Source organism: Staurois parvus, unplaced genomic scaffold (assembly GCF_062004578.1).
Source record: "Staurois parvus isolate SC_StPar_1 unplaced genomic scaffold, SC_StPar_1.0 ptg001943l, whole genome shotgun sequence".
Lineage (NCBI taxonomy): Eukaryota > Metazoa > Chordata > Amphibia > Anura > Ranidae > Staurois > Staurois parvus.
Genome location: NW_028319739.1, coordinates 33,165 through 45,230, shown reverse-complemented (window position 1 = coordinate 45,230; position 12,066 = coordinate 33,165). Strand labels below are relative to the sequence as shown.

Here is a 12,066-nt window from a genome sequence, read left to right as displayed (position 1 = left end):
CCTGCACACATGCGCAGGAGTACCATCATCACGGCTCGGCCAGTCATACCGCCAAAGCACGCAAACCCGGCAGGAAGGCCATGTGACCATGGAAGCATCTACGGTGGTGACAGCGCGCCAATGGAGGGCTTTGTTTTCAGGGAAATCTGTCATAATGTGATAGTATTATCAGCTGTTATTAGCTGTGTTATCAGCTTCTAATTGGGGTGGAGTTGAATGCTCATTTGAGCATCTCCCTATAAATTTAGATCAGCTCATGGGGGAGATCTCTGATGGGGGGCACAGTCTCTGATGGGGGGAGATCACTGATGGGGGGCACAGTCTCTGATGGGGGGAGATCACTGATGGGGGGCACAGTCTCTGATGGGGGGAGATCACTGATGGGGGGCACAGTCTCTGATGGGGGGAGATCACTGATGGGGGGCACAGTCTCTGATGGGGGGAGATCACTGATGGGGGGCACAGTCTCTGATGGGGGGAGATCACTGATGGGGGGCAGTCTCTGATGGGGGGAGATCACTGATGGGGGGCACAGTCTCTGATGGGGGGAGATCACTGATGGGGGGCACAGTCTCTGATGGGGGGAGATCACTGATGGGGGGCACAGTCTCTGATGGGGGGAGATCACTGATGGGGGGCACAGTCTCTGATGGGGGGAGATCACTGATGGGGGGCACAGTCTCTGATGGGGGGAGATCACTGATGGGGGGCACAGTCTCTGATGGGGGGAGATCACTGATGGGGGGCACAGTCTCTGATGGGGGGAGATCACTGATGGGGGGCAGTCTCTGATGGGGGGAGATCACTGATGGGGGGCACAGTCTCTGATGGGGGGAGATCACTGATGGGGGGCACAGTCTCTGATGGGGGGAGATCACTGATGGGGGGCACAGTCTCTGATGGGGGGAGATCACTGATGGGGGGCACAGTCTCTGATGGGGGGAGATCACTGATGGGGGGCACAGTCTCTGATGGGGGGAGATCACTGATGGGGGGCACAGTCTCTGATGGGGGGAGATCACTGATGGGGGGCACAGTCTCTGATGGGGGGAGATCACTGATGGGGGGCACAGTCTCTGATGGGGGTGCTGCTTATGATGGAGTGCGGCTTTGAATGAGTGCAGAGCAGTTAAACACAGCAGTTGAACTAAAGCAGGAGAACGTAAGCAGCAGGAAGACACATCAACAGCAAGAAACTCTACTGCACGCTGGACAGACTGCAAGGAAACATCTCTCACATACCTGAGTCCCACTCCGTGTACCTTTATATAATACACTCCTCTTCTCCTCTTCATATTACTATCCTCTGTTCCCAAATCTCATTTCTTTACCCCTCTGCTCCACCCCAAAACTTGTACATCTCCCCCTCATTGCTATCATCTCCCTATTATTGCTTTCATCACCTCCCCAAAATGCCTCTTCCACTCCTCCTTCTCATTTTCCTCTCCTCTGTTCCAAAATCCATTCACTATATCCCTCTGCTCCTCCCAAACATTTGTATATTGTGTCCTCACTGCTTCCTTCACCCCTCTATGGCACCCACCACCTCCTCCTATTACTCCTCTCCCACTGACCCCAACACCTCCACTAGTAGTGTCTCACGCTCCTGCACATCCCGCTCCCATGCCACCTTTCTCACCCTTCTCCTCCTCCTAGCCGCGGGGGACATCTCCCCGAATCCTGGCCTTCCACCACCTCCCTCACCCGCACAACACCCTCCCGCCTTCACGTCCTGCCGCAACCCCCGCAACCTAGTATCTGTCCCCCTGCTCCCTAAAATCTCCCCCCCGTTTTCATGTGCACTCCTGAACGCCCAATCGGTGTGCAACAAGCTTACCGCCATCCACGACCTCTTTGTTTCCCGCTCCCTCAACCTCCTAGCGATCACGGAAACCTGGATCCAGCCCACTGACTCTACCTCCCCTGCTGCACTCTCCTACGGAGGTCTCGCCTGGTCCCACTCACCCAGGCCCAACGGTCGTAAAGGTGGTGGGGTTGGTCTGCTCCTGTCACCGCTGAGCACCTTCCGAGTCCTCCCAAACCCCCCCTCCCTATCCTTCTCCTCCTTCGAGGCCCACTGCGTCCGACTATTCTCCCCAACCCCCCTGAAGATTGCTGTGATATACCGGCCTCCTGGATCCATACCCCGCTTCCTGGAAGACTTCTCCTCCTGGCTACCCTTCTTCCTCTCCTCTGAGCTACCCACCATCATCCTTGGGGACTTCAACATCCCTGTCAACCTCGACAACCCAGACACAGCCCATCTCCTCCACTTCACCTCCTCCTTTGCACTTGCACAGTGCATACAATCCACCACCCACTCCGACGGTAATATCCTTGATCTTGTCTTCTCCAACCGCTGCGCTCCCCACAACCTCACTAACACCCCCTTCCCTCTCTCTGACCACAACCTGATCACCTTCTCTATCTCCTCGTCCTCCAACGCCTACCCCTCCAAATGTCACACTACTACCAGCCGTAACCTCCGCAACCTTAACCCTGCCCCCCTCCACTCTGCAGCTGATCAACTCCATGACCGCATCCTCCCCCCTGTCCTGCCCCGACTTGGCTATGACCGCCTACAACAATGCGCTGTCAACAGCCCTTGACTCACTAGCGCCTTTAACCACACGCAACACCAGACCCCGACCGCTCCAGCCCTGGCAGACTGATCACACCAAAACCCTCCAAGGACACAGTCGTGCCCTGGAGCGACTATGGCACAAAACCAAATCCCAACAAGCCTTCACCCGCTACAAATCTGCCTTCCGCACCTACACCTCCTCCCTCCATACTGCCAAACAAGCCTACTTCCTGACCCTCATCAAGGCCCTCTCCTCCAATCCTCGCCGACTCTTCTCCACCTTCAACTCTCTACTCTCTCCACCCCCACCTCCACCCAGCACCTCACTCACCGCCCTTGAGATTGCCAATCACTTCAAAAACAAGATTGACACAATTCGCAAGGACATCGCCGCAACTCACACGCCTTCTCAACCCGTCCCCTCTGACACAGCTACCCCCTTATCCCCCCTCCCCCTCGACATTACCCGCAGGGACTTCATCACTGCTCAAACTCTCTCCAACCCCCTTCACCCTTACTCAGCTACCCCCTCATCGCCCCTCTCCTACGGCCCCACCACTGCTCTGACCTCCACTTCCACCCCACCCTACATTCCTCATACTGAAGCTCCCCCAACACTCCGCACCTTTGACCTTACTACCATCGAGGAAGTCTCCAAGATCCTCTCTGATGCCCGCCTCACCACCTGCCCCCTCGACCCTATCCCCTCACAACTCCTACGACCTCCCTCCCCCTCCATCCTACGCTCCCTCACCTACATCTTCAATCTCTCCCTCTCCTCCGGCACTTTCCCCTCCCATCTGAAACATGCACACATCACCCCCATACTTAAAAAGCCCTCCCTGGACCCCAATGACCCGAACAACCTCAGACCCATCTCCCTGCTGCCACTTACATCTAAACTCCTCGAGCGCCTCGTCTACACCCGCCTATGCTCTCACCTCAACGACAACAACCACCTCGATCCCCTACAGTCCGGCTTCCGTCCCCTACACTCCACCGAAACTGCCTTACTCAAACTCTCCAACGACCTGCTAACCGCCAAAGCTAATGGCCATTATTCAGTGCTCCTACTCCTTGACCTCTCTGCGGCCTTCGACACAGTCGGCCACCCCCTCCTCCTCAAAAAACTACACTCCCTCGGCCTCAGAGATTCTGCTCTCTCCTGGCTCTCATCCTACCTGTCACAACGCTCTTTCAGCGTTACCTATAATGCTACCACCTCCCCCTCACTCCCCCTCTCTGTTGGGGTCCCTCAAGGCTCTGTCCTCGGGCCCCTTCTCTTCTCCATCTATACCTCCTCCCTTGGCCAACTCATACACTCCCACGGCTTCAACTACCACCTCTATGCCGACGACACACAAATCTATCTCTCAACCCCCCACCTCACCCCCTCGGTCTCCACCCCCCACCTCACTCCCTCGGTCTCCGCCCGAATAACACACCTGTTGAGCGACATATCAGACTGGATGTCGCTCCACTTCCTTAAACTGAACCTCTCCAAAACCGAGTTTCTTGTCTTCCCTCCAGCCCGGACACCACCCCCCGCTGACTTCTCCATCATGTCCAACAACGCCACCATCAAACCCGCCCCGCAGGCCAGAGTACTGGGTGTCATTTTGGACTCCAACCTATCCTTCCAGCCCCAAGTCCAATCTTTAACAAACTCGTGCAGACTCCACCTCCGCAACATGTAGACTCCGCCTCCGCAACATGCAGACTCCGCCTCCGCAACATCGCCAAAATCCGCACGTTCCTAACCCCAGAAACCACTAAACAGCTCATCCACTCCCTCATCATATCACGCCTCGACTACTGCAACTCCCTCCTCACTGGCCTGCCTCGCCGCTGGCTATCCCCGCTTCAGTCCATCCTGAACACGGCTGCCAGACTCATCCACCTTTCCAAACGCTCCATCTCCGCCACCCCCCTCTGCCAATCCCTCCACTGGCTTCCGATTTCGCAACGGATCAAATTCAAAATCCTAACGCTGACGTACAAAGCCGTCCACCATACTGCCCCGAACTACATCACCGACCTAATATCCAAGTACCACCCAACACGCACACTCCGCTCCTCACAAGACCTCCTTCTCTCTAGTTCCCTGGTCTCCTCCTCCCATGCCCGCCTCCAGGACTTCTCCAGGGTGTCACCCATCCTCTGGAACTCCCTGCCCCAACCCATCCGCTTCCGCTTCCGATCGTCTAGGTCAGGGGTAGGCAACCTGAGAGCCGCAGGACTACAAGTTCCATCATGCCTCTGCAAGTCATAGCTGTAACTGTCAGTTTAGTAATTTTTGCAATGCCTCATGGGAAATGTAGTTCCACAACAGCTAGAGAGCCACAGGTTGCCTACCCCTGTCCTAGGCGATCGCAGCAGAAGTGGGAGTGGGTACCTGCCAAATTCAAGTACCTGCTCCCCACCCCCCAAAAGGTGCCAATCCTTAATAGGGAGCGGAGGACAAAGGCGTAAAGCGGAACGTCCTCTTTTGGGTGGAGCTCCACTTTAAACTGCTTGGGGTCCAATTTTTTTTCTTTTGTTGCGGTTTGCTTCCGCTTTAATACCTACCTACCTTGAAGAAGGGGGTACACCCTGAAAGCTTGTCCTAAAAATGTGGATGTTAGTATCACAGACGGCACTAAACTCTTATTGCTACAAGTTCCCCAATGCGGCTCCAATCACCTCAACTGCCGATTTATACCGAAGATCTGCATTCCTTCTGAAATGATTCCGCATTATGCGTCGTGATTGGTTTGTCTTCTTTTGCAGCATTACCTGATATTTTGGGAATGTTCTGTTCCAGCTCCACCTCCCCGTCTTTAATTCCTTCTCTCCCCAGCACCTCGGACTTGATTTGCAGCGACGGTTCCTGGGGAACGGTCATGGTAGCGTAGGTGCTGATCACCAGGATCACCAGGCCAACTCCCAGAATGAACTGGAAACGGACAGCAGAAAACACGAGTCAAAGGCAGCCACATCCATCACAAAGGACAGTCAGAGCAAAGAAACGAAATTGGGAACTCTCCCCCCCCCCCCCAGGCTGAGTTCTAAGGTGGAAGAACAGGTGATGCCCAAATGGTAAAACCTCATAGGGATCGATCCCTATATACACAGGAGATCACAGAATATCCAGGAGGGGACTATTGTATCTCTTTCACACCTAATGATGGCAATAAAGTAGCAATACAATTGTACACAATGAATGGTATGAATTGAAGCCATTCATTGTTTACAATTGTCATGTGATCTGCTGTGATTGGTCACAGCGCTCACATGGTAGCGGCCCAGTATAGTGATCTGTCATCGGTTGGGTCCAGTTGACACAGCTGGTGACAAAATGACACCGCAGTATTGCCCGTGGGGAGGCGCCTTTCCAAGAGGACGTCATATGACATCCAACCCGGTAAGCAGAAAGTCACGCCCAGCCATCATTTGACAATGCGTCCGCTGCAACTCCTAGACCTTCGAGGTTTGGGGCCTGTGGCTTGTTTACATTCGTCCAATGCTGCCAATCGTCAGTTGTTCCCAGCAGTTGAGTATTATGTGACGTCATAACGCAGGATGCATTCTGTCCCCTCACACCCAGCCACATCCTGGAGACATTGCTGAGCATGTCCGGAAGCAGGACGCTTTACAGCAGAGTCTATGTCCGGGTGCAGCACACAATACCAACAAACAACAAGAAACACGGTTCTGCTTATCTGACGTTTACAAATGGAACCTGGAAGGATATTTACAAGCTGCCTTACTCAAACGTACGATCACTGAGCAGCCCGGAAGAGAAGTTTCAGCCCCTAAAGAGGTTCTAAAGGCTTTTATTACATAAAACGGCCAGACGGGGGCAGTGCAGGGCGGGTGGACGTTTATAAACGTCCTCCCCGCTCCCTGCTTGTGCGTGCTCCCTGGGAGTGCGCAGCACCACGATCCGGTGCTCACTGTGTCCTCCGGACACAGTGAAACACCGATTGTCGGACGGGACCTCTCTGCGAGGTCCTGATCATGTGATCACTGATTGGCCAAGGGAAGGGGGGGGGGGGGAAAGCGTCCGGACCGGAAGGGGGGAGGGGGGGGGGAAAGCGTCCGGACCGGAAGGGGGGGGGGAAAGCGTCCGGACCGGAAGGGGGAGGGGGAAACGTCCGGACCGGAAGGGGGGGGGGGAAACGTCCGGACCGGAAGGGGGGGGGGGAAACGTCCGGACCGGAAGGGGGGGGGGGGGGAAGCGTCCGGACGGGAAGGGGGGGGAAAGCGTCCGGACGGGAAGGGGGGGGAAAGCGTCCGGACGGGAAGGGGGGGAAAGCGTCCGGACGGGAAGGGGGGGAAAGCGTCCGGACGGGAAGGGGGGGAAAGCGTCCGGACGGGAAGGGGGGGAAAGCGTCCGGACGGGAAGGGGGGCAAAGCGTCCGGACGGGAAGGGGGGCAAAGCGTCCGGACCGGAAGGGGGGGAAAGCGTCCGGACCGGAAGGGGGGGGAAGCGTCCGGACCGGAAGGGGGGGGGAAGCGTCCGGACTGGAAGGGGGGGGAAAGCGTCCGGACCGGAAGGGGGGGAAAGCGTCCGGACCGGAAGGGGGGGAAAGCGTCCGGACCGGAAGGGGGGGAAAGCGTCCGGACCGGAAGGGGGGGAAAGCGTCCGGACCGGAAGTGGTTAAAAGAAATTTTAAATCATATTCACCTCGGCGGATGTTGTATTTGTTCCCCGCCGGCTCTAAGGGTGAGAACTGAGGGATCAGACACTGCTGATCCGTCAGTTCTCCATGCAGCTCTGAGCAGAGAGCGGTGACTGTCTGCTCTGCCCCTCCCAATGCTCACTGGAGCAATCAGGCTGTGGAGGAGGCGGGAGCGGCTGGCTCCTACAGGGTTAAGGTCTGTCCTCCCTCCTGCCTGTCCGGGATCCGCCATTGGAAGATGCGGGTCAAAGTGAACGTCAGTCCCATGGCAGGATCTGGCCTGAGATTCCACTGACCTGACCTATTTCTCCCAACACACGGCTGCCCTCTCCTCCATAATCTCCCTTCTCAGCTCAGCTGTGAATAGAAGGGAAAGAAGGTCTCTGTACCATGAAGGCGCTTGTGGCCGATGCAGGGGCCTCTCTGTGTTATTATTATTATTATACAGGATTTATGGCACCAACAGTGTGCTCGGCGCTGTACAATATAATGGGAGACAATACAGATCAATACAAGAGGGATAGGAGGGCCTGATCCTGGGAGCTTACAATCTAAGAGGGCGGGGCTGATCCTGGGAGCTTACAATCTAAGAGGGAGGGGCTGATCCTGGGAGCTTACAATCTAAGAGGGAGGGCCTGATCCTGGGAGCTTACAATCTAAGAGGGAGGGCCTGATCCTGGGAGCTTACAATCTAAGAGGGAGGGGCTGATCCTGGGAGCTTACAATCTAAGAGGGAGGCCCTGATTCTGGGAGCTTACAATCTAGGAGGGAGGGGCTGATCCTGGGAGCTGACAATCTAAGAGGGAGGGGCTGATCCCGGGAGCTTACAATCTAGGAGGGAGGGGCTGATCCTGGGAGCTTACAATCTAGGAGGGAGGGGCTGATCCTGGGAGCTTACAATCTAAGAGGGAGGGGCTGATCCTGGAGCTTACAATCTAGGAGGGAGGGGCTGATCCCGGGAGCTTACAATCTAGGAGGGAGGGGCTGATCCCGGGAGCTTACAATCTAGGAGGGAGGGGCTGATCCCGGGAGCTTACAATCTAGGAGGGAGGGGCTGGTGGTACAAAAGGTAGTAACTGTGGGGGATGGACTGGTAGGAGGAGTAGAAGATTCCAGTATTAGCTGAGGGCAGGATAGGCTTCCCTGAAGAGATCGGTTTCACTGTTCAACAAATTTTTATTTTTTGCCAGTTTTGGAAACAAAAGGATCCATTTCTTAATGAATTTCACATTCTGAGTTCAAATATAACAATGAAATTTGTCAATTGGCTCTAGTTTTTCTGTAAACGGAAAGTTTTCTACTATAGGCGTAATGACTACATAATGCACAATAATTATATAGATAGATGTCTTTCCACAAATATAAAGCAAGTGATATTGATACATAACAAAGCCTAAATGGCATAATATATTGCATAGGATTACCAAGAACAATTATAGCCATAAGCTAAGTTGAATCATTTTAATACTTAGGATTCTCACTAGTTTTGTCTTCAGTTTGTGTCGGTTTTGCTTCTCTTGGCTTTTCTCTTGTATTCGAGGAAAGGGCTATCTCTTACAACTGCACGTGACGACACGCTTCAGGTTCTTCCTCACTTGACTCAACCACGAAGGATTCTGGTGCTTTAGGAATTGGTAGCCCCTCTCCATGAGGAACTGGACGTATTGCCGATGGAATATTTGGATAGTGCACAGATAACTTTTTCTTCTTATTTAGCCCTTTTACAATTGGAGGCACCGTACAAAAGTAACAATTACTAACATGATCTGTTGGCTCTCTCCAAATCATTGGCACAGCGAAAGGCATAGATGCCTTTTTTCCATTCAACCATTGCTCCAGTGCCATCCCACAAGAATTGCAGCATATATGTGGTGCCCAGCTCTTGTCCTGGTCTCCTATCTTGCAGCCAAAATACAAGTTGTAGGCTTTCTTAATCATTCCTGTTATCCTCCTTTTTTGTGAGATAAAAGTTATTTCACCGCAGATATAGCAGAAATTATCTGCTTTATTCACACAAGTTCGAGGCATTACTGAGGAGCCTATATAAGCATAAAACGAAATGTAAAGACGAACTCCAAGCAGCTACAGATACTGCAGCTTTTATGCAGTGAAGTGATGCAATTAAAGGCTAATATTGCATCATCTCAGTATACATGACATTTTCTATTGGTCACCAGTATCAATTGCGCAATATGCAGCTGAAGTTGCATCATAATTTTGAATGGCTTACGTCATTAGATGGGTGAATATATCATGGAAACTAGAGCCAATCAACATTTTTTAGGGTCATTTTCGTTTTCAGCACCCCAAAATTATGTAAGATTAGCTAATTTTATGCCCAAAACTTTTTACCTGTTGAACAGTGTTTTCAGAGATCGCCTAAAAGTGAGCAGAGTAGGCGATAGTCTGATAGATTGGGGTAGAGAATTCCAGAGGATGGGGGAAGCTCTTGAGAAGTCCTGGAGACAAGCATGGGAGGAGGAGACAAGGGAGCTAGTGAGCAGGTGGTCTTTGCCCGGTGGGGGTAACAGGGAGGGGCAATTCATTCTTACCAGGGAAGAGACATCTACCAATTAGCATCTCTGACCGCTCACAATATAAAACACATTTCTACCCTTTAATTAGATTGCAGTTTTTTCCCCCCCCCAAGATGAACTCCGGGATAACAAATCCATCGGTCATGTGACTTCTTCCGGAACCTCGGTGAGCCGTCACCCAGTGTGAGACTTCCTGGAATAAAGACCGCTCACTGCTGCCCCCTCTCCTTGTGCAGGAGGACTGGTCTTGTCTCCACCGTAGTGGGTGGAATCTGCTGGGCCCCTCCCACAGCTCTGCTCTGACTGGTCTTGTCTCCGCCCCCTCCTGTAGGGTTTTTGTAGTGGGCGGAGTCTTCTGGGCCCCTCCCACAGCTCTGCTCTCTCTCCTTGCACAGGGTGACTGGTCTTGTCTCCACCCCACTCCAGTAGTTTTTTTTGTAGTGGGTGGAATCTGCTGGGCCCCTCCCACAGCTCTGCTCTCTTTCCTTGTGCAGAGTGGCTGGTTTTGTCTCAGCCCCTCCTGTTTTCTGTAGTGGGTGGAGCCTGCTGGGCCCCACCCACAGCTCTGCTCTCTTTCCTTGTGCAGAGTGGCTGGTCTCATCTCCACCGTAGTGGGTGGAGTCTGCTGGGCCCCTCCCACAGCTCGGCTCTCTTTCCTTGTGCAGAGTGGCTGGTCTGGTCTCAGCCCCTCCTGTTGTTTTCTGTAGTGGGTGGAGCCTGCTGGGCCCCACCCACAGCTCTGCTCTCTTTCCTTGTGCAGAGTGGCTGGTCTCATCTCCACCGTAGTGGATAGAGTCTGCTGGGCCCCTCCCACAGCTCGGCTCTCTTTACTCATGCACAGTGGCTGGTCTTGTCTCCACCCCCTCCTGTAGGTTTTTTGTAGTGGGTGGAGTCTGCTGGGCCCCTCCCACAGCTCGGCTCTCTTTACTTGTGCAGAGTGGCTGGTCTTGTCTCCGCCCCCTCCTGTAGTTTTCTGTAGTGGGTGGAATGCCGAATGTGCGAAGATGCGCCGCAGGTCTCTGCCGGGATCCAAAGGCCAGTGGCATATATGGGCACACGTACGCCAAATATAAATATCTATTTTCAGGACAAAACATAACCCAGAACACACTGCGGTCATGACTGAAGGATTTGCACTTCATTACTACCTCTTCCTTCCGATGGGGGTACGTGAATACCGCCTGCTTTACAATAGGAACTGCACAGTAAGACCTGCACCCCGTCACCAGTCGCAGGTGTCAATGTCCCCGGGGCGACCCGCTGGCCACGTTGCTACATGAACCCGAGGACAACGAAGGATTAATAGGACCTTCACAGGTTCTCATCTCTTCACAGCTTTGCTAATTTGCCCTTTTCAACTTCCTGTGGCCTGCTTGGACCGCGGCTCTCCTCCTCTCCACCGCGCCAGGCAAGGCTTCCTGTGTTCTCTAATTAACTACTTGTTGGCAGAATTATAAGGCGTTGGCGGTCCAGCTGTAACATCTGGACTGCACAGGTCCTGGGGGTACTTGGTGGCCCTGCAGGACACTGCGCTGTATACAGCGCCTCCATATGTACTGCTGGTCATACGGGAACTTTCCATATACTGAACACCTCGGGCATGGCAACAAATATGGTAACTTACAGCTCCATTACTTCATACAGAGACGTTGTGCCCGTTCTCCTCCCGTTTATACAATGCTCATGTTTTACCTTCACTGAAACTAGGCCTCAGATCACTTCTGCAGATGGCAGCCAACAGCCAACTAATATGGGTGCCGCCATCTTGTTTCAGACATTAGTGGCTCCTAACAAACAGTGAGTTGTCTCTACTCTGCCACCCTTCCAGAATCCCATGCATGTGTGTTACAGCACTGGTTCTGCTCATAGGATGTTCGATGAGGCTATGAGGGAAACGCATTGGTAAAGTCACTCAGCCATCAGACTCGCCCCACGGGAATCCCTGATGAAGCTACAGTATGAGGGAAACGCATTGGTAAAGTCACCCCGCCATTGACAGACTCTCCTCATGGGTATCCCTGATGAAGCTATGAGGGAAACGCATTGGTAGAGTCACTCAGCCATCTACAGACTCGTCCCACGGGTATCCCTGATGAAGCTACAGTATGAGTGAAACGCATTGGTAAAGTCACTCAGCCATCTACAGACTCGTCCCATGGGTATCCCCGATGAAGCTCTTATGAGCGAAACGCATTGCTAAAGTCACTCAGCCATCAGACTCGCCCCACGGGTATCCCTGATGAAGCTACAGTATGAGGGAAACGCATTGGTAAAGTCACTC

At 53.4% G+C, this 12,066-nt stretch overlaps 1 protein-coding gene across 2 annotated transcripts in view; it reads right to left on the bottom strand.

Moving 5' to 3' along the window:
* LOC149433178 (putative sodium-coupled neutral amino acid transporter 10) overlaps nt 1-12,066 on the bottom strand; it is a 65,952-nt gene that overhangs the window by 29,610 nt on the left and 24,276 nt on the right. For both annotated transcript variants that reach the window (XM_089664550.1, XM_089664551.1), the window contains exon 5: nt 5,360-5,519. In XM_089664550.1, the coding sequence (XP_089520676.1) occupies nt 5,360-5,519 (160 nt within the window). The remainder of the gene's footprint in view (nt 1-5,359; nt 5,520-12,066) is intronic.